Source organism: Mustela putorius, unplaced genomic scaffold (genome assembly GCF_011764305.1).
Source record: "Mustela putorius furo isolate JIRA1106 unplaced genomic scaffold, ASM1176430v1.1 tig00003972_pilon_pilon_pilon, whole genome shotgun sequence".
Lineage (NCBI taxonomy): Eukaryota > Metazoa > Chordata > Mammalia > Carnivora > Mustelidae > Mustela > Mustela putorius.
Genome location: NW_025422115.1, coordinates 18,143,718 through 18,163,240, shown reverse-complemented (window position 1 = coordinate 18,163,240; position 19,523 = coordinate 18,143,718). Strand labels below are relative to the sequence as shown.

Genomic DNA, 19,523 nt, shown 5'->3' with positions numbered 1-19,523 from the left:
ACAATGCTTAAGAACCCAGACTCCAGCGCCAGATGGCCTGAGTCTCAGACCCTCTCTCTGCCACTCATTAGTTTTGTGACTGAGTGGGTTACACGCCTCTCTGGGCCTTGGTTTCCCCATCAGTGCAGTGGGGACACTGGGTGTGGGGACTCAGTGAGGGAGGGCCTAACCTGAACACACTCAGCACTCAGTGTGCTCCAGATATGACGGCAGTTCTTACTTCTAACCAGAGCTCAGCAGCCTGGTTGCATCTCATACCCTAGATTTTGTAGCTGAATCCCAACCCTGACCTCGAGTCTTTATCTGGGTCTCCTGGGCCTGCCCCATGTCTCTTCCTGTCCCCCAGGTTGGTAGCAGTGTTGGGGCCTGGACTCAACCCCCAAGCAGCATTCCGGGGGAGTTCTAAAGGTTCTTCTTTGTGCTCTCAGTCACATGAGTAAGGACAGGGATTAGAGAAAAGGAAGAAGGAGAAGTCAGAGAAGTGGCTCGGAGTTAGCCAGGGCCTGGAACCCTGGCCCTGGGTCCTTTTGAGTCTCTGCCACTCAGGGGCTCCCTCACCGGGGGGTGCGAGCCCCAGGTCCTTCCTCGTTGGCATCACAAGGAGAGACACGGGCCTTGGGAGAGACCATTGGCATGACTGCTCTCTTATGGCCAGGATGGGCGGAGGCCAAGTCATAACCACACCCTAAGGAGTTCCTAAGACTCAAGGGCACAGCGTGGGGTTCGCTGAATTCCAAGAGGGGTGCAGACATGGAGTGGGGGCCCCAGTGGGGCTGGGGACCTGCTCCTGAGCTCTAGCACCCACAGGAGTTGAACAACTACCGGAGGGCCATGCAGAAGATGGCAGAGGACATCCTGTCACTGCGGAAACACGCCAGCATGCTGGAGGCCGAGAACCGCATGCTGAGGAGCCAGCTGACCCAGGAGGGAGGAGAGGAGGAGCCAGACAACGGCAACAAAGCCCAGAAGCTGGATGAGGGTATATGGGTCCCTGAGAGCATCCGGGTACCTACCTGAGCCCAGGCTCTGGATTGAACGCCAGGGTGGTGGGGAGATTTTCCAGCTATGCCTGCTCCTGGACACCAGTGGGGGTCCTCTCCGGGATGGGGAGTGGAGATTCCAGTCCTGTCTCAAGTCCCAGGACTGAGTGAAGCCTGCCCCCGGCCCCCCGCTCTGCTGAGCTGGGAGATGCCTCCTCCCTGAGCCGGTCCTCCCCCCACCGCGCCCCCAACAGTGTCCATGAAGCAGAAACTGCTGCTGAGTGAGTTGGAGCTGAAGAAACTGAGGGACAGAGTGCAGCATTTGCAGAATGAGCTGATTCGAGTGAGCTGGGGCTGGGGGGCAGGGGAGAGGGCAGGGGGAGAAGAGGGGAAGGGAACCGGGGGGTGTCCAGAGATGTGTCTGGGAGCAGAAAGGAGAGAGGCTTGGAGGGAAGGCGGCATGGCAATGGAAGACTCAGCAGTGGGGTCTTCCCTCCCCCTCCCCTCCCCCACCATCAGAAGAATGATCGAGAGAAGGAGCTGCTCCTCCTGCACCAGGCTCAGCAGCCACAGGCGGTGCTGCTGAAGCGGTACCAGGACAAGTTGCAGAAGATGAAGGCGCTGGAGGAGACCGTGCGGCACCAGGAGAAGGCAGGTGCCACGGGGGACTGGGCGCCTGGGGCCAGCCCCCAATGGCAAGACACCCCCCAGGCCAGCCCAGCCGTTGTACTCTGCCCTCCAGGTGATCGAGAAGATGGAGCGGGTACTGGAGGACCAGCTGCGGGACAGGAAGGAGCCCCTGCTCAACAGACTGCCGGGAAAGCCCACCATGGGTGAGTCTGCTCCCCAGCTTGTCCCAGCCCTGGGAGCATGGCCTTCCAGAAAAATCAGCTTCAGGAACAGAACTGGGGCCAAGGATGCTATCCCCCTACTGAAGCAGGCAGTGTGGGGCTCCCAAAGTTCCCCTGGGCTCCCTTCTCCTGCCAAGAAACCCCTTGTGACATGTGGGGACAGTGTGTGAGCCAGGCTAGAAAGATAGCAGGTCCTGCTCAGACCCACAGACGGGAATGAGCAGAAAGCCCCAACGAAGAGGGGCTGCCCGACCCCTTCCCAGTACTTCCTCATCTTCCCATGTCTTCAAAGAGTCTGCTTCTACCAAACAAGCAGCACTTGTTTTTTTCCCTCCACTGACATTAGCCCAAGCCATCTAGAATGGACAGACTGAGGTGGCTTTGATGAGGGGGGAGTACCAGGTCCTGCGGTGCCAGGCCAGCCTAGGCAGAGGATTTCCCTGAGCCATCTATGAGCCCCACCGGGAACCCCCATGTGCCCAGCCCTGTGGCAGCCTTCACTGCAAGGGGTGCACTTCTGAAGGCCTTAGGAAAACTGTGCGAGCTGGGGCTGCCTTGCAGGAACCCCGAGGTCATCCCAGAGAGGGATGAGAGAAGGGAAGACAGAAGACAGCCTAGTGAGGGCAAAGGCCCAGGGAGTGACAATGGCAGGAGGGGCGAGGGGAGGAGAGAGCTGAAGAGTTAAAACTGACCCTGGATCAACGGAGGAGAGTGGTTATGGAGAACACAGGGGTCAGATCCTAAGGAGCCTAGAATGATGGCCTGAGGTGCAGGGATCTGGCAGCAGGAAGCCATTGAAGGCTTAGGAGCAGAGGAGGGGCAGAATGGAGCAAAGCGCTGGGGCAGATCAGGCAGATCAGGCCAGGGACAGGGGGCAGGAATGCCTGTCTCACGAACAGCTGTGGCCACGTCTGCAGCCTTCCCTGCGCTCTCTGCCTCTGGCCTTCCCCCGGGGCCAACGGGAGAGAACCTGCCTGTGCACCTGTACTCAGTCCTGCTGGCGGAAAACGCCAGGCTGCGGGCAGAGCTGGAGAAGAACCGCCACCAGTCGGCCCCCATCATTCTGCAGCAGCAGGCACTGCCGGTAAGAGCCGCCCACCCAGGCCTGCCTGGACAGGCCGCTGGGTGCTCAGCAATCACGCGCAGCACAAGCCAAGTTGAAGACCACAGTCAGGAGCTAGGCTTCCCAGGGTCTCCAGTGTGCTTGGAGACTCGCTGAGTGCCAGCACTCAGGCCTGCCTCTTTCCTCCTGGGGAACACGCATGGGTCTGAAAGCTCCACCTTTGCCCTTCTCTTGCGGCCTGAGAGAAAGCAAGCCCCTAATGGCCCCTGACCTTTGATCCCTGACCCCTTTGCCACCTGGCTAACCTGCACTTGGACTCCACACCAGCCTCTCTGAGCCTTGGAGAGCACTTTTCCCCCATCCCAGGTGGACCCCAGGGAGTTGGGAGCAGGAGGAGACCTGGCAGAGAGACTGCAAGAGACAGATGGCCCAGGCCACTCCAAGGGCACAGAGGCCCTGCCCGCACAGGTGGGTGCCCCAGCCCCGTTCCACCTACAAGGCCACTGCAGGCATCCCTGCTTTACGCAAACCCAAAGACAAGACATTTGGAATTACAGAAGAGGGGTGGGCAGGGGACAGCGGAGGGCATATCTCTTCATCCCAGGACTTATAGGAGGTGAGTTCTGTTTGAAAGCACCCCTGACGCGGGGACATCTGGGTAAAGAGCAGGGACAGGGGAGCCCTCACTTTACAAAAAGACCAAGATTCCTTTCTGTGCGCTGATGCTGCCTAGTAAGTGGGGGAGTAAGTGGGAAGAACAGTGGTGACCTGCCACCTCGGGTCTACTTCAGGAATGAGGGTTTGGCCCCGGGTCTGAGGCTTTGCTTCGGGGACCTGAGCTGGAAACTCAGACCTGGTTGGTCTCTGCCTCAACAACTCCCGGCCTCCTGAGCCTACATGGCTGCAGTCCCCATGACGGACTGGTGTAAGCTTCTACTTTGCCCACAGGATCTCCTTGCCAGCACCTCCGACAAGTTCAACCTTCTGGCCAAGCTAGAACGAGCTCAGAGCCGGATCCTATCCCTGGAAAGTCAGGTAGATGACCCAGGCAGGTGTTAGTCAGGCTGGGTGGGCTCACCACTCAGCAGACCTTGACCAGAGTCAGGGTCCAAGTGTGACCAGAGTTGTGGCTCAGTGTGTGCCCAGGGTCAGGGCTCAGTATGTTGTTGGAACCTCAGGGAGGGTCCATCTGGGCCTTAATCAGACAGTCACGTGGCCCTCCCCACCCACCCCTGGCCTGACGTCTCCGGAAGGTAGCAAGCCCACACGGTCTGGGCTCTGGTTGTCCTGTTTGCAGGGATGGGCCTTGCTTCCCAGCAGGTCCCCATCTGTCCCTCTCCGTGTCTGCAGTTAGAGGACTCAGCCCGACGCTGGGGACGCGAGAAGCAGGACTTGGCCATACGGCTGCAGGAGCAAGAGTACGGCTTGAACTCCGTCATCACTGACCTGCCTGTGAGTGATCTCTCTGGACAAGCTCCGTGGGGTGCAGGCAGCGTGGCTGGCAGTGGCTACCCTCGACCCCAAGTTCCTGGGCCCTGAGAAGAACCGTCCGGGGGGACCTGCTCCCCACTGGAAGTCAGAAGACCTGCGCTCAGTGTCTGCCCTATTACCATCAGGAGCCCTGGCCTGGTCTCCATACCCCACTTGCCCAAGGGGAATAGAAAGCTCCCCCCACCCGAGACTACCCGCTTCCCAAGGGTGGGGGTGAGTCAAAAGGACATGGCCGTGGATGAAGGGCTGCCCCCACAGGCCTTTCTGGAAGGCTCTGGTGCTGGCTATGCTTTAGCACTGGGTTTGCTCCCAGGCAGAATCGCTGTGGCCCCACCACACTCCAGGGCCCCAGAGGCTGTCCCGTGAGCACAACTTCTCAGTCCCCATGGTGCTGCCCACCTGCCGGGGATGGGGGGATGGCCCCCGGGAGAAGTGCTGCTGGCTTCTTCTGCACAAATAGCTCTGTTCACAGATGCCCTTCCCCCCAAGACCCCAGCCCCATCTCAGCCCCAGACCCCCGAGCCTCCCAGAGCAACCCGATGGCTCCAGTTCCTGAGCCCACAGGGTTCTGCTCCTTCCCAGACCCCAGGAAAGGCCTGACGAGGATGGGGAGGGGGGCGTCAGGGAACACAGGGCTGCCTTTGCAAACTCTCCGGCTGAGACCTAGGGAGTCTTGGAGAAACTGGGTGGGCCTGCTGCAGTTAAACAGGTTTCGAACCCATAGTGAAGGCATGACCCAGTGTGTTTGGATCCTGTGAGGCCTGGCTTGCCAGGCAAGGTGAACTCTGACGGGTCCCCTCACTGGGGGCAGGAACGTACTCGCCTCCCTTTGCTTTGCATACCACAGAACTCCTTGGCCCATGACAAGGACCACAGGCGACCCTCGAAGCTGGATCCCCTGATGCCCAGCTTGGAGACTAAGCTCAACAAGCCCTCAAACTCCGAGAAGACCTGAGTCTTAGCAGACCTGAGTAGTTGGAGCAGGGCCCCCTCTCTGTGTGCTGGGGAGTCTCATTCCAACCCCCAGAGGACTGGATTAAATGCCATAGGTCAGTGAACAGTCACCTCTTTCCTGGAGTAGGGCAGCTGAGGGGGCTACCTTGCTCCTGCCAGACCCCACTCTGAACCCGGGCCCTCCACCACAGCCCTATAGCCTCCTGCCTATCCCAGAAGCGACCATTTTAGGAGAGCCAACAGATTTATCTGTTTCTTGGGAATGGAAAGACTTAAAGCCTTCCTGTGGCAATCAATTACATATTAGTGTGAAATACCCCCATTAACTGGGCTAGGCTAAGCTAGCAATGTTATGTCCAAATACAGCCAGGGACAGGAAGGCAGATGGGGCCTCGGGAAGGAGCCCTCCACTAAGAGTCAAGAAGCCTGAATTCCAGCTACAAGCATGCTGTGTGACCTTGAGTGACCCAAGCAACTTCTCTGGGCTTCCATTTTCCCATCTATCTCATGCAGAGCTTGCCTTCTTTGATGCTAAGGCCCTTTCCCTCCTCTAACATTTCTGAGTCAAAGACAACTCAGGCCCAGAGAAGAGAAAGGAAGCAGGAAGCAAAGAGAAAGCCAGTAAGAAAGGACTGCGTGGTAGGGAAAAGAAGAAAGGCTCCGAGAGTGGACTCGGAGCCTGCAGATGCTCATAGAAGAGACCAAGGCCACAGGGCCACTGTCCTGAGCAAGGTTAACTTCCCCCATCTGCCTGCAGGACTTAGACCTGGCTAGCGGAAGGCCAGGAGGGATCAGGCACTGGGTGAGGTCAGGAAGTTACGAAACTCAGACAGGGTTAAGAGGACCAAAATTGGGACCAGTGCCCGACAGTCCAAATAACGAACCAGACTTAGCCACAGTCTTCTCGCCTACTGCCCAGAGCTTGGATAAGTGGGCATGTCTCCTTAGAACAGGAAGCTGAGGCCTTGAGAAGCCCAGAGAAAGGTCAGGTGGGGCAAAGAAAGCATGCTGGCCTCTTATTCTCTAGGTCAGCCGCCTCCTACCAGACCCTCACTCACTCACTCAGCCTTAGCCTCCCCCAGAACTCTAGCTGGGCCTTGGCAGGAAGTCTCAGAACCCCACAGGGAACTCCCACCCAAGGTCCAGCCAATCAGAGCCTCACTCTTGCTAGGCGACCCTGCCTAGAAGCCAGGTCGGCCCACACCTCTCAGGCCACCCTATGCCTTCAACAGAAACAAGGTCCTTTGTCCCTCTGCCTATGGCTCTGGTAGCCCCCGCACGGTGGCAACAGCCCACCGCCGGCCTGCCCTGCCTCACCTCTACCCCAGGCAACATGGAGATCGACCCTACTGGCTCCTGAGCTGCTGTAGGGGGCAGGAGTCCCAGCAGAGAGGGCTTCAAGCGCAGCTGCCTCAGGCTTTCCTCATTCGTTCTCAGACCCCACCGTTGACGCAGGCCAGGGAGAATCCCCACTGGAGTGATGGAAACCCAGGGGTTCAGATAGAAATGAAAACAACATCACGTAGTTCAGCCGTTTATTGCCTTCCTGGGGCAGGTGAAGAGGGGGAAGAGGCGGCAGGATAGAGGGGTGTCCTGGCTGAGCTGGGGCAGCTGACCCCTGAGTACGGACTCTCTCTTCTCAGAGCTGGTCCAAAAGGAGCAGGGGAGGGGGACTGACACCCACCTAGGGTGCCACCCCCTCGGGCCTCCCTCCAGCACCCCTGCTGGCTTGGTGGGTGGCAGAGGCGGAGTCCACCCTCTCTAATCACACCGGGGGTGGATCCTGGCTGAAGGGCCTGAAGGTGAAGAAGATGGGCTGGTCGGGCATCAGGATGAGGTTGAACGTGGTGCCCACATCACAGAGATGTTGCATTTCAACTCGGAAGTTCTCCAGAATCTGAGAAAGAGATGGTAGGCTTAGGGGAGAGATGCGAAGGGGCTCTCTCCCCTCTGGGGCCAGGCTCATTCACCTGTAGGTGTTGCCTGTCGAGTGGGACTTGAGGAGCTCTGAGGGGTCAACACGGCTCCTGCTTACCTGGCCCAGTGCGTGAAATACACCCTGGGTGCTTCGTCCCCTTGATTTGCCTTAGCTTTGACAAAACCTCGTCCCACCACACATCCACACTGTCACCACTTGGAGGGAATAGATGGCCAGGGGACACCCCTGGGTAATAAGCAGATTAGCCCAAAAGAGGAGGCAATAGTAGATTAGCCCAAAATTGTGGGGGAGGAGGAGCGTTAAGTCAGGGACACTGATGTCCCCAGCCCTGTGCTCCCTGGGCTCCGGGCAGAAGTGGGAGTAGGAGGGTCAGTGCCTTCCTTCAGGCCACAGTCAGCCCAGGCTGCCCCGATGTCCCCGACTGGACTCACATGGATGAGGAAGAGGGTCATCTCGAGCTCAGCGATCCGCCGGCCCACGCACTGTCGCACACCCCAGCCAAAGCCCAGGTTCCGGAAGTGGATGAGGTTCTTGTCTTTACCCAGCCATCGAGTTGGGTCAAACTTGCTCGGATTGAAGAAGAAAGTGGGGTCCTGTCCCATGGCATAGGTGGACACCTGCACCAACGTCTGGGGACAAGATGGGCAGAGGACTGGGTGTATAGGCCTCACAGCCTGGAGCATAACTCAGCTTCTGCTCCCACCCCGACCCAGGCTGTCCAGCATCCCGGCACAAGACGCTGCCTGCTGTGTGACCTTGAAAAAGGCCCCAGCCCTCCCTGAGCCTCACCCATCCAGTGGGCCTGACTGGAAGACTCAAGGCCAGGGATGGCCCCAGGGATTGTCCTGTCCTTTGCTGAGCCCCAGAGGGCTCCCAAGACCCAGAGAGCCCATGGGGTAACCTGGACGTGGGCAACCTTCCAGAGATGGTCACCCACTATGCCCAGTACCCCTGCCCTTGGTTCACACTTGGACTGCTGCTGCCAAGGACACCAGCCGCCAGCTCCAGGAAGAAAGAGGGGACAGAAACCCCAATCACCACCATCTGTGTGCGACTGCAGTCCACCCCCAGCCTCCTCTGTCTGACTGGCAGAGCCGGCAGCCCACCTGGCTGCCCTTACCTTGGCAGGAATCATGTAATTCCGAAGAACCAAATCATTTTCAAGATACCGCTGCAGGGTCACGGAGATGGGGTGGATCCTGCCAGAAGAAACATTCAGGGCTGATGCCCTGAAGCCCGGACACCCCGCATGGCGAACACCCCGCATGGCGTCTCAGCCCCAGCCACCGCACCCCGGGGGGGATTCTGGAGACAGGATCCCTACCCTTATTTCCTCCCTCCCCCATTCCCAGCTGTCCCCCCCCCCCCCCCCCCCCCCGCACCCGCCCGACCTCTTGCTGCCTGCCACCAATCCCCTCCCTTGTGCTCTGCCCAGGGATCTGGGGGATGAGGAGGGCAGGCAGGGAGGGGGGAGCTTACCTCAGTGTCTCCTTGATGCTAGCTTTGAGGAGTGGGACCAGCTGCAGCATCGCGCTCACATCTCCCTGGGCCTGGCGCCGGGCGGCCAGGACCTCCTCCCGCAGCATCTCCTGCACCCTCAAACTGCGTGCCATCTCATAGAGGTGCCACTGCAGAGTCATGGATGTCTGGTGGGGGGCGGGGGTGGGGGTGGGGGGGGTGGAAGAGAAGGGGGACTTGTCACTCTTGGAACATTTAAACCTATGCTCAACTTTCATTTCCAAGCATCTCTGCCCACCCTCCTCCTCCTTGTATCCAGAGACCACCATCCACAAAAGCAAAACAAAATTCTAAAGGAGAAGGTTGAAAAAAGCCTTTCTCATTCCCCAGAGCAGAAATGTCTGGGCAGCGCTTGTCCCTGTCCTCGTCACCAGAGCCCACCTGTTTCCCCAGCCAGTGGAGTCAGCCATACAGCCAATGTCTTCTTCCAGAGGACCCCGGAGGGCTTTGGAAGCTAAATCCTACTTCTGTAAGGGTTGTCATCCCAAATGATGGCCATTCCACCCCTCTCCCACTAGACCTTCCCCTAAACCTTGGCCTTTGGCTATGGGAGCATAAAATAAAGTGAGGCCCAAAGATACTGAAAGCAGAAGTGCCCGACCTTTCTCCCATCGGTGTTGCAGTTAGCATGGGCTTATCCCAAGACGAATCAGCTCAGCTGGGCATTAGGCAGAGGCAGTGACCATTAGCCCTACGCTGGAGGTATGAGGGTCACCGGTCAAGCTCCACAGCTGCAGACTCTTCAGTGGTAGGACCTTAGGTGGAAGCCATCCTCCCTCTTACGGCCAGGACATGTCATTACTAGGGATCTTATTTTTGTCCAAGAGGTTTGGACACTCCTCCTTCCCTCTAGCAGGCGCACTCGGGGAAAAAATGCCAGGTAGTCACCTCTCGGCTTAAAACCCTTACATGGCCCCAGAAGCAAGTGCCTGACCCACAGGACCCCCCAACACCTGCCCACCACTCCCAGCCCCACTGCTCCCCTCTCTCTGACATGCCCCTCCCACTCTAGCTGCACAGAGCTACACGCAGCTCCCAAAGCCCAGAAGTCTTCCTCCTGCCATTTCCTCTTTCTAGAATTCCCCTCCCCAAACCAGGAAGCAAGGATGTACTACTCTGTCTTTAAGACTTGGAGCAAACGTGTGTATTTGTCTCATTATCTCCAGGTCTGACACACGAGTGGCTACTCAGGGAGATACTTGTTTAATAAAGTAGTAAAAAGTTCCTGGCTATGTAACCTTGACTAAGTGACTTGAGCTTTCTGTGCCTCAGTTTCCTCATCTAACACTGAGGGGTAATAGTAACACATCTACCAGTGCCATCTGGGAATACTCAATGAGTTAATATGTATGAAAAACTTAGACCCCTGCCTGCCATATAGGACAGGCTTCATAAATGCTACCCAAGGACTCCTGCTTTGGTGCAGGCGAGCAGTTTGGAAGAGGTCTTCTACATTACTGACCATGTTTAAAATACACTCAAAGGCTCATCCGCAGCCTGTCCCATAGACCCACAGTCCTGTGTTAGAGCACAACACAAAGATGACACCTGGACCAGAAAGTTACTACCACGGGGGATTTGACACCTGCTTCTCCCTGGTCCAGAAACTCTCCTGCTCCTCTCTCTTCCTTGGCACTTGCCCGGCTATTGGGCCGTACAGCATGGTGACGTAGTCCCTTGGGCGCAGGCTGCCTCCTTGTCACAGGATGGGTCATGTCCCCACCAAGCTCCTAGGTTGAAGTCCTAACCCCCATCCCCAGTACCTCACAATGGGACTGTATCAGGAGATAGGGCCCTTTGCAGAGCGAAGGTAAAATGAGGTCCTGGGGGGGGCGTTGTCCCTAATTAATAGGACTGGGATGCTTCTAAGAAGAAGAGATTAGGCCACAGGCAGGCACACAGACATGTGAAGACACAGGGAGAAGACAGCTATCCACGAGCCACGGAGAGGCCCCAGAAGAAACCCGCCCCGCCACAGGGATCTGGGCTTCTAGCTCCAGAACTGCGAGAGAATAAAGTTCTGATTTAGGTCAGGTCATGATCTCAGGGTCCTGGGATCAAGCCCCACATCGGGCTCTCTGCTTCCTCCTCTCTCTCTCTCTCTGCCTGCCTCTCTGCCTACTTGTGATCTCGCTCTATCAAATAAATAAAATCTTTAAAGTTGTTTTTTAATTCTGTTATGGCAGCGCCAGCACTGATAGCCCCTTCCTCTCTGAGCCATATGGGACCTTTGAGGTCTCTCATATTCATCTTTATAGTCTCAGTGCCCGAATCCCAACTAATAACTAATAAACACTAAATAGTTAACCCTCACTCTCACAGCAGATGGTATTGGGAGAAGGGAGGGACACAAGGCCAGACATTTTGTCATTCCAGAAGTTTCTGGGGTATCATCCTGCCTGTGGAAAAGACCCAAGGGAGGCACCACAGAGAATGCCCTCAGGCGCTGGGGGTGCCAAGGGGGACTGAGATCTGGAGTGGGGAGGACGGGAGACAACGAGAGCCTAGGGCAAATTCCACTGGCTCCCAGCTCTTCGGAGGGCCTGCCTGCCTTCCTGAATCCAATGCTCTGTGTTCTCCACCTGTGATTGGAGGGCTTCTCCCTTCTCACTGTGTGACCCCATGCACAGCCCCACCACCTCCACCTAGATGCTCCCTTCTCACAAGCAAAGAGAAAATGGTGGATCAGCCTCAAGGCGAGCTCCATGGGTGTTGGATGTGACCCCAGCCTTCTAGGAGATCAATATTTAAGAAATGCAGCCAGGAAAGGGAGACCCACCCCAGGCGATGGAGTGGACTGGCAGGGAAGGGGCCCAGGGCCCAAGAAGGGACAGGATGTGCTGAGGGTCACCTCACCGTGTCCACACCCCCGGCCAACATCTCTGTGATATTGGCCTTGACGTCCTCAAAGAGCAGCTTGTTATTTTTTAGGAGGCGGTGGAGGATACCCGGGTAATTGTTGACGTCTCTCTTCTGCCTCAGGTCCCAGTAGAAGTTCTGGGTGTAGATCTCGGCTGTGCAGGATGGGAAAAGAAATGAGCTCTGTGCGGGTGGGAGGGAAAGTGGGAGGCGGTACCGAGGGCTGAGGGTTCGGGGACCCAGCTTTCCAGCGGCCCCTTTGCTGAGCACACACACTCTGTTAAAACCTTCGTCACCATCTAATACCTGATCCTAGCTCTCGGCGGTAAGTGATGCCATTCCCATTTTACAGATAAGGAAACAGAAGTCCAAAAGGGTAGTGACTTGCCCAAGGTCATGCATGGGGTGTCAGGGGCAGTGTGGATTTGACTCCAGGTCTGGCCTCAGCACCACACCCCAGTCGACCTATTTTACCCTGCCTTACAGATCTCTCCCACCAAAGTCCTAAGCTGTCACCAAGCACAGCTGTGTCTGAAGCACTGGTCCTTAACCCTCTGGGGATCCTGGGCTCCTCTCGAAGAAAAGAGTAATGGTTCTGATCCTCTTTCTCCAGAAAAATCGAACCATCTCCAATAGCCAGGCTTTAGCCCTCCATGGCCAGGGTTCCAGAACCTCCCTGCCTCCCGTGTCTACCCACCAAAGGACAGGGGCTTCTTACCTCTCTCTCTCCCCAGTCCCAGGCCTGGGTTTCCCACCCTCCAAGGTGGACAGAGCTCTCCTGACTCCCAGACCTGGCTACCCAAGATGCAGTCTTCACCTTTATTGAAAATCACATCCCAGGCAGCCACATGGTCTCTCCAGGTCTTGGTCTTGAATAGACGGAACAGTTCCGGGGGAAAGGTGAGCATGGGCACGCTGGTATGGAACATCTGGTAGACAGCATCGATGAACCGCTGGGCCTCAGGGTCCACTCTCTCCTCCAGCATCCCCAGGCGCTCCCCAAACATGACGTTGGTGATGGCTGTAGAGGGGAGCAGAAGGGCCCCTTCTGAGGGCTGCAGCTCCCAGGAACCTCACCACCACCCCCGCCAACACACAGGATTTCCCGTGCCCAACCTCAGGCTCTTTCATCAAGAAACTGAAGCCTGAGTCCCCAAAGGCTGAAATTGCAAGGCTGGCGACCACTCGGGTCCTTGAGAGGGGCACGTGGAAGAGGTGTGGTGGGAAGCAGAGTCTCCAGCAGAGCTGGGAAAGGGCACGGGAGGGGCTGAAATGGCTCCCCCTACTCCTCCCCCAGCACCCTGAGCACCCTCTGGGCTTTCCTCCTAGGAAGACACAGATTTCTCATCCATAATTGACCGAACTGGCTATTTCCTGAAACAGGTCAGACAGGAGACTCGGGAACACAGCCCTGGTAATAAGCCATTCACAGCCCAGAAGACACCTAGCGCCTACTGGGTCAGGAATTTGAATGTTGATTTCGTATCAAACTCTGGACATCCCAAATCTGCAGTGACCCCATGATCCCCATCAAGCCATGAGGCCTTCACCCACACTGTTCCCTCTGCCCATACTCTCTGACCTCCTTACCCTATCTGTAAAACTCCTACACATCCTCAAATACCAAATACCAAAAATTCAGATTAACCACCCAACCCTCTCTTCCCCTCCCAGACCCCGAAGGTCAATGTCCCAGGAGAGAGAGAGGTAGAAGATGGATCCAGCAGCTCATCCCAGAAGCCAACGCCAATACTTCTTCAGGATCCATACTGGGTCTTCAGGTAGGAGGATGGGTTCTCCCACCCACAGGACCACTGCCAGGTAGACAAAAGCCCCTTACACTCAAAGGCGAAGCGAAACAGATCGTCACTGATGTCCCCTGAGAACTTTCCGGAGCCCTGCTGCTTGATGCGCCGGTGTAGGACTTTGACAAAGTCCTGAGACACTGGATCCAGCAGTGGAATGAAGTTCTTTATGGCCTCTGGGGCCATCACCTCCTGGTTCAGGACCAGCCGGTCTTTCTTCCAAGCTCCTGACTTCCTGAGAAAACACAGGCCCTCAGGCCCTGACTGTCACAGACCCCACGCCTGGCAAACACAGAGAGGGCTGACTCGGCTGAGCCACAGCTCAGAGCCCGCACTCACTTCTACCCACAATGCCCTGGGCCTCCCATCTCCCAGCTGTTGCCTGGCCTGGGGGAGGGGATAGGGAGAAAGAGGGCGAAGGAAACAAATCCCCCATCCCTCCTCCACTCCCTCTGAGGCTGCTGTGGCCAGGAGGTCCTATTCTTAACACCTCTAAGTAACTTGCAAATCCTCCACTGTTTGCCTCCCAGCAGGCTTGCCTTCCCTTCCTCTGGACTGAGGCTCAGCTCCTACCATTCCAGCGCCCCTCTAGGTCACTGTCTCACCTGCCATTGCAGAGACACAACTGACCGATCTCTCCTTCTACACCCCCCACAACGTGTCCCATTACTGACACTGGTGGGGGACCTCAGGTGCCCTGAAGTGGGTTAGTGAGAAACTTCAGCTTAAACGGCCCACACTCGAAAATAGATCTGTGCAAAGCCCTCTTTGTAGTTTTAGGGCTTTGCTTGTTTGTAAGGATGTTTTTACAAACCCACCAGGCAACACGGAAACTAGAACTTAACAGTAGCTTAGATGTGCCACCTGTAGCGACAGTACCTTAGAGGACCTGAGGCTCCTCCCACCTGCTGTCTCCCTGGCCCAGGGGACCGCCAGCCTGACTCCCTTGCTTGCTTTTGAATATGATTTTATCCGTCTTAAATAGTATACTTGTTTTCAGCTTCTTAAAAAGGCTGTCGTGATTTGCTTTTTCCACTGATTTTATATTTTTAAGTATCATCTGGATCGCTGCTGGTCACTGAGTCCATTCACTGTGACTGGTGTGGGCCCCTGCACTCATTCATGCTCACTCCCGTTGGGCATTTAGCTGGCTTCCTGGGCTTGGCTGTGGGAACAGCACTGCCGCAAACATTCTAGCTCTCGTTCCGGTTCCGTTCCCGGTTCCGTTCCCGGGAGGTCTATCCCTGAGCAGAGACTGCTGTCTGGTCGGGAGGGGAATATCCAAGTGCCGGAGGGAGTGTCCAACCATTTTCTGAAACAACGGCACCAGCCTTCACCACCACTAGCAAGCTACAAGAGCTCTTGTCTCTCTGTATCCTCAGCAACACCTGACATGCACATTTTAAATTTTTTTGAGCAATTTGGGGGAATGTGGTATCGGTTACTCTTAAATACACGGACTTGTCTGTGTTTCTCATTGCCCCTGTAGACTCACGGTGACGGGGCCTTGCCCTACTTGTCACTGTACCCCGGAGCCTGGCACATCGTTGGTGCTCAATAAGATGGGACTTAATGAGTGAGCCAATCAGTGAGAACTTTTCTGGGGCTTTATTTACTCATTACAATCTTCAACCTGAGCACTTCCCTGAAGGCTGGAGGTGTAGTTCCCCGGCAGCTGTTTATGGAGACAGGAAGATGCCAGGAATTTGCCTAGAGGCCACAGCCAGAAAGGGCAAGGCAAGCGTGTCCCTGTCATCTCCCGCCAGCCCCTGGGAGATGGCCCAAGACTCACTTCAACAGGACTCCGAGAGGTCTCTGGTGATACTGGTGATAGGCTACCCAGGGCGGGATGCAAAATCGTTCTGGTGTGGGACCCTCACATTTAAAGAGGAGGGCCACATCTTCAGGGTCGATGATATAAACCGATTCCACGCTGCCCAGCTTCTCCCTGGAGGAACGGATGAGAAGAGCTATAGCAGATTCCAGGAAAGCCAAGCAGGCCCTGGGCAGGAATGGTATAAGTGACAGGACAAATGGTCCTGAGAGTGGATCCTCCTTCCACAGCCTCCTTGCTGTGTGACCTGAGGCAAATCGCTCACCTTCTCTGAGCCCCACTATCCTTTTCTATAAAATAGGGATACGGGGTTGCTGAAGGACCAGATGATAAAGTCTGTGCATGGGACCCTGCAAGGGCATTCTCCAAGTTCCAGCATTTGCTCCTCATCCCAGTAGCTGTTGTCCTACCAGGCCATGTCCCCAGGACCAGCACCCCCTCCCCCTACCCCCCTGCCCCCAAGGACCATCAAGTCCTTCTTTCCATGCTTCTCTTCCTATGTGTCCACACCCTCAGCACCCTCCCCCATCACACCCACTGCAGAGCTCAGAAACAACGTGGTCACTCGCCCCTGGAGTGGCTCAGTGTAGACGGCTTGTTTGGCAGTCCACACACCGGGCCAGCCAATCCCTTCTAGGCTCTAGGATGGAAATGCTGGGAAAGGCCACCCTGCCTCTCCTTGGATTCCAATAAGCCAATTTGCCTCTCTTCAACAAAACCACAGTAAAGCCTCGGGCCTCGAGGACAGATATATGTCACAAAGCACTTTGTAGATGGTCTCTGTGGAAACGGCAGAAAAGTCCACTTCTCGTGGGCTTCTGCCTTTTGCGTAAGAAAGTTAATTCAAGATACACTATAAGGCAAAATGTAAAAACATACAGGTATAAGCCAAGTTCTCTCGACTCCCCCTCCCTCAAAGGGAGGGAGGGAGGAAGGAGGGAGAAAGAGAGGAAAGAAGGGGAGAGGAGAGGGGAGGAGAGGGGAGGGGAGGGGAGGAGGGAGAGGGAGAGTGCTCTTTAACCACTGACCCATTAAGCCCCATCCTCCCTTCCCAAGTCCCCTGGGGCCTCGTCCATGGCCTCCCAGAAGATTGCCTCAGTGTTTTTCCAAGTGTCCTAACACCACCATCTCCATCCCCCACCCCCCCAGCTCAGCAAAATCCTTGAACAGCTATTATTACTACCAATTCCAACTCTGGGAATCTAGCCCAAGGCAGTGATCTGATGTGTGCGATGGATAAACAAGTTGTCAAATAGCAAAATATCCCAGAGCAGGCTAGATGTCCACTTTACAAGGCTGGCTTCAATCAGAGGGCTTATCCACACTATGGACTACTGTGCTGCCTTTTTAAAATCATATTAAAGGGTGCCTGGGTGGCTCAGTGGGTTAAAGCCTCAGCCTTCGGCTCAGGTCATGATCCCAGGGTCCTGGGATCGAGGCCCGCATCGGACTCTCTGCTCAGCTGGGAGCCTGCTTCCTCCTCTCTCTCTGCCTGCTTCTCTGCCTACTTGTGATCTCTGTCTGTTGTATAAATAAATAAAAAGCTTTAAAATAAATAAATAAATAAATAAAAATAAAGTCATATTAAAGAGCAAAAAGAGGAAAGAAGTCATCTAGATGTCCTTGTGGGACCCCGCCAAACAGCATACCTCGTATATTCACATTCTCTATGCTACATAAATATTATCAACATCGAGATTCCATCTGACTGCAATTTCCATTTGCACTTGCCCATATTTTTTCTGAATTGCTTAATCACATGTATTCAAAAGTTTATAATTTCTGAGCCATGAACACTGACACCGAACTAGGAGTCAGACTGTTATGGTTCCGAAAGTAGCCCTGGCTTTGCCCTGATGAGCTGTGTGACCTTGGCAAGACCCCTCTCCTTCCCGGCCTCAGTTTCTCCATCTGTAAAATGTGAATAGTGAACATCAAATTCAAGGACGTGACAAGAGGCTCAGACGATAGTGACTCAGAAAACAGAAAGGGGCTTGATCAAAGAAGCCTTGTTCCTACCAGAGGGAGAGGAAGCAGGGGAAGAGGAGGAGGAAAGAAGGAAGAGGAAGAAAGGAGAAGAAAGCAGGGGATAACAGACCATCTCCTGGAAGTGAGAAGCCACCTTCTTCCAAACCTGGCACTCAGCCCGGGAGCTCCCTGCCTCCAACCAGCTGTAGGAAAGACACTTCAGATTTCTAAAGGGCTTGTGTGTGGTGGGGGGGGGTGGGGAGAATGACCAGCTGGACCCTTAGAAAACATGCCTGCCCTCCCACCCCAAGCCCACCAACAAGCCAGCCAACATAGCCCATCAGTGCCCTTTCCCCACCTTGACCCTTTCACTTAAAGGAAAACGCACTGCCCCTCCTGGTGTCCCCTCCCTGCCCCCAGCTGACACCTCCACCATCCCTTACCCCTTAAGTGTCCCCTCAGAACAGAACCCAGGTATGGCTTGAAGCTTAAGCACCTGAGACCTCCCGCCCTCAGACCCCTGCCCCATTCAGAGGCTAAATGACCTTTCCGTGTCCTTCCTCCTGGCAGAAACCAAGGCAGATGCTTGGAAAGTTGGAGCTCTAGCCAGGCTGAGTGGAGGGGACAAAATCAGCTGTTCCAGATCTGCCTGGGGCTGAGAAGGGAGGCCAGCATCCCAGCTGGACAGGGATCTAGCTGGGCGACAGGGGGAAGAATGCCCACCCCTCCGGGCCTCAGTTGCCTCTGACAGTGGGGGTGACAACTTTACCTTCCAAGGTGTCTTGAGGATAATGGCTGTAGGAAGGCAGTGAACTGAGCCTCCCCCACCTCCCCCCAGGTAAGCTTCAGAGGGTGTAGGACCTGAGCAGCAGTGAGGCCTCGGGGCTGGGAACAGAACTCACTCTCTGGGAAGCCTTCTTCCTTCTGCTACCGTCCTTGGGCATGAGAGAAATCAAGTCAGCGGTAGATAAGAGCAGGGGCACCTGGGTGGCACAGTCAGCTAAGTGTCTGACTCTTGATTTTGGCTCAGGTCGTGATCTCAGGGTCGTGAGATCGAGCCCCGTGTCGTGCTCCATGCTGGGCAGGGAGCCTGCTTAGAATTCTCCAACTCTGCCCCTACCCACCCTCTTTCAAAAAAAAAAAAAAAAGTAGACAAGAGGCTGGAATGGAGGGCCAAACCTTTGGGGAAGGGGAGTCCAGCAAGGCTTCCCAGGCCCCTCCAACTCCCTATCCCACCAGCCCCACACTGCCAGGCTTACCTATAAATGGGGCCATACTTCTGGAAGTTCTGGACCTGGTGGTAGTGGATTTTCTGTGAGCCCATCTCCCTCCAGAAATTGTACAGATTTAGCCAGCCATTGTTTCCAGGGGTGGGGATCTCATTGAAGGGGCGAGGAATCTGAGTGGAGATACTGGCCCCCTCCCCAGTGGGCATCCTGGGATGCCCCGGACCCTCCCGCATGGTGCACAGGACCGGCGGGCAGCCTTTGACCAGGACTGAGCGAAGAGGAAGCCCCTTGGCCAGCATGCCGTCCCCCACAGCGGCTGCAACACTTGCTTGCACCACAGCAGGACTGCTGGGGTGACTCAGGCCCCGGGTCCCCAAGGTCCAGCTTATAAGCACCAGCTCAAGGCTAAGTGAGCTGACAAAGCCTCCCTCCTTCTCCTATTGGCTCCAGCCCACACACAGCCCCTCCCAGACTTGGTGTGCCAAGGCTCCGACTGGGATTTCTGCCACCAGAGAGACTTCCCAAAGCACAAGGAGACACCCCCCTAATCTGTGTCCTTACTGTCAGCCCCAGCAGGCCCCTGAAGTGGTCAGTTTTGGGGTCTGTTATCAAAGGAGCGAGACTGATACAAATTGAAAGTAAGGCAAAACTTTATTTTTATGCCAGGCATCAGAAGTCAGACTGACCAGCCAGGGCCACCTCCGAAGAGGGTGACCCCGTCCCGATCTCACAGGCTGGTTTTATAGGGCATAACCGCAGACCCCAAGTTACGTGGCTTCTATTGTATTCCGGGAGGCATTTACTCCCGGAATCAACACCCAGAACAATACCAGGAACTACTGGGGCGTTTATTCCCGGAATGAAATCTTTAGATCTAAACAACAATATGGCTATCCAGGTAATATGGAGTCGCTCTGGCTAAGCAGGCCCTAATAGTTAAACAGGTTTTAACATTAAATCGGCCCTAACAGTCAGGTTTGTGCCTTTCCTCTGCTGGGGCCTCCTGCTTCCGCCTACAGTGGGACCCAGCTG

At 55.7% G+C, this 19,523-nt stretch overlaps 2 protein-coding genes across 7 annotated transcripts in view; one reads left to right on the top strand and one right to left on the bottom strand.

Annotated features, from left to right (window-relative positions):
• CCDC33 (coiled-coil domain containing 33) overlaps window positions 1–10,033 on the top strand; it is a 106,499-nt gene extending 96,466 nt beyond the window's left edge. The window contains exons 14-22 of one of the 5 annotated variants that reach the window (XM_045070600.1): window positions 808–979; window positions 1,235–1,323; window positions 1,503–1,631; window positions 1,723–1,813; window positions 2,749–2,915; window positions 3,261–3,362; window positions 3,843–3,929; window positions 4,245–4,346; window positions 5,233–10,033. In XM_045070600.1, coding sequence (XP_044926535.1) covers window positions 808–979; window positions 1,235–1,323; window positions 1,503–1,631; window positions 1,723–1,813; window positions 2,749–2,915; window positions 3,261–3,362; window positions 3,843–3,929; window positions 4,245–4,346; window positions 5,233–5,340 — 1,047 coding nt within the window. In that variant the 3' untranslated portion in view covers window positions 5,341–10,033. The other 4 variants (XM_045070599.1, XM_013059380.2, XM_045070602.1 and 1 more) reach the window with 4 other exon arrangements.
• LOC101670840 (cholesterol side-chain cleavage enzyme, mitochondrial) lies at window positions 6,858–18,864 on the bottom strand. 2 transcript variants are annotated; one of them, XM_004758409.3, is made up of 9 exons: window positions 18,522–18,864; window positions 15,253–15,408; window positions 13,496–13,695; window positions 12,473–12,676; window positions 11,653–11,810; window positions 8,758–8,924; window positions 8,399–8,477; window positions 7,710–7,907; window positions 6,858–7,236 (listed from the first exon to the last, which is right to left on the bottom strand). In XM_004758409.3, the coding sequence occupies exons 1-9, from the start codon at window positions 18,788–18,790 to the stop codon at window positions 7,105–7,107; spliced, it is 1,563 nt and encodes a 520-aa protein (XP_004758466.1). In that variant the 5' UTR covers window positions 18,791–18,864; the 3' UTR covers window positions 6,858–7,104. The 2 variants fall into 2 exon arrangements, with proteins under 2 accessions (XP_004758466.1, XP_044926538.1); XM_045070603.1 differs by lacking the exons at window positions 6,858–7,236; window positions 7,710–7,907 and having other exon boundaries at window positions 7,946–8,477.
• Between the last annotated feature and the right edge of the window lie 659 nt (window positions 18,865–19,523).

What these genes read in the sequence shown, in the direction of transcription:
- LOC101670840 (XM_045070603.1), bottom strand. Translation starts at nt 18,790, where the DNA reads ATGCTGGCCAAGGGGCTTCCTCTTCGCTCAGTCCTGGTCAAAGGCTGC. An exon ending in CCTCTCGGAGTCCTGTTGAA is followed by an intron (nt 13,696 to 15,252) that starts GTGAGTCTTGGG and finishes GTGTTTTCTCAG; the next exon opens with GAAGTCAGGAGCTTGGAAGA. An exon ending in AGCATCAAGGAGACACTGAG is followed by an intron (nt 8,478 to 8,757) that starts GTAAGCTCCCCC and finishes TTCTTCTGGCAG; the next exon opens with GATCCACCCCATCTCCGTGA.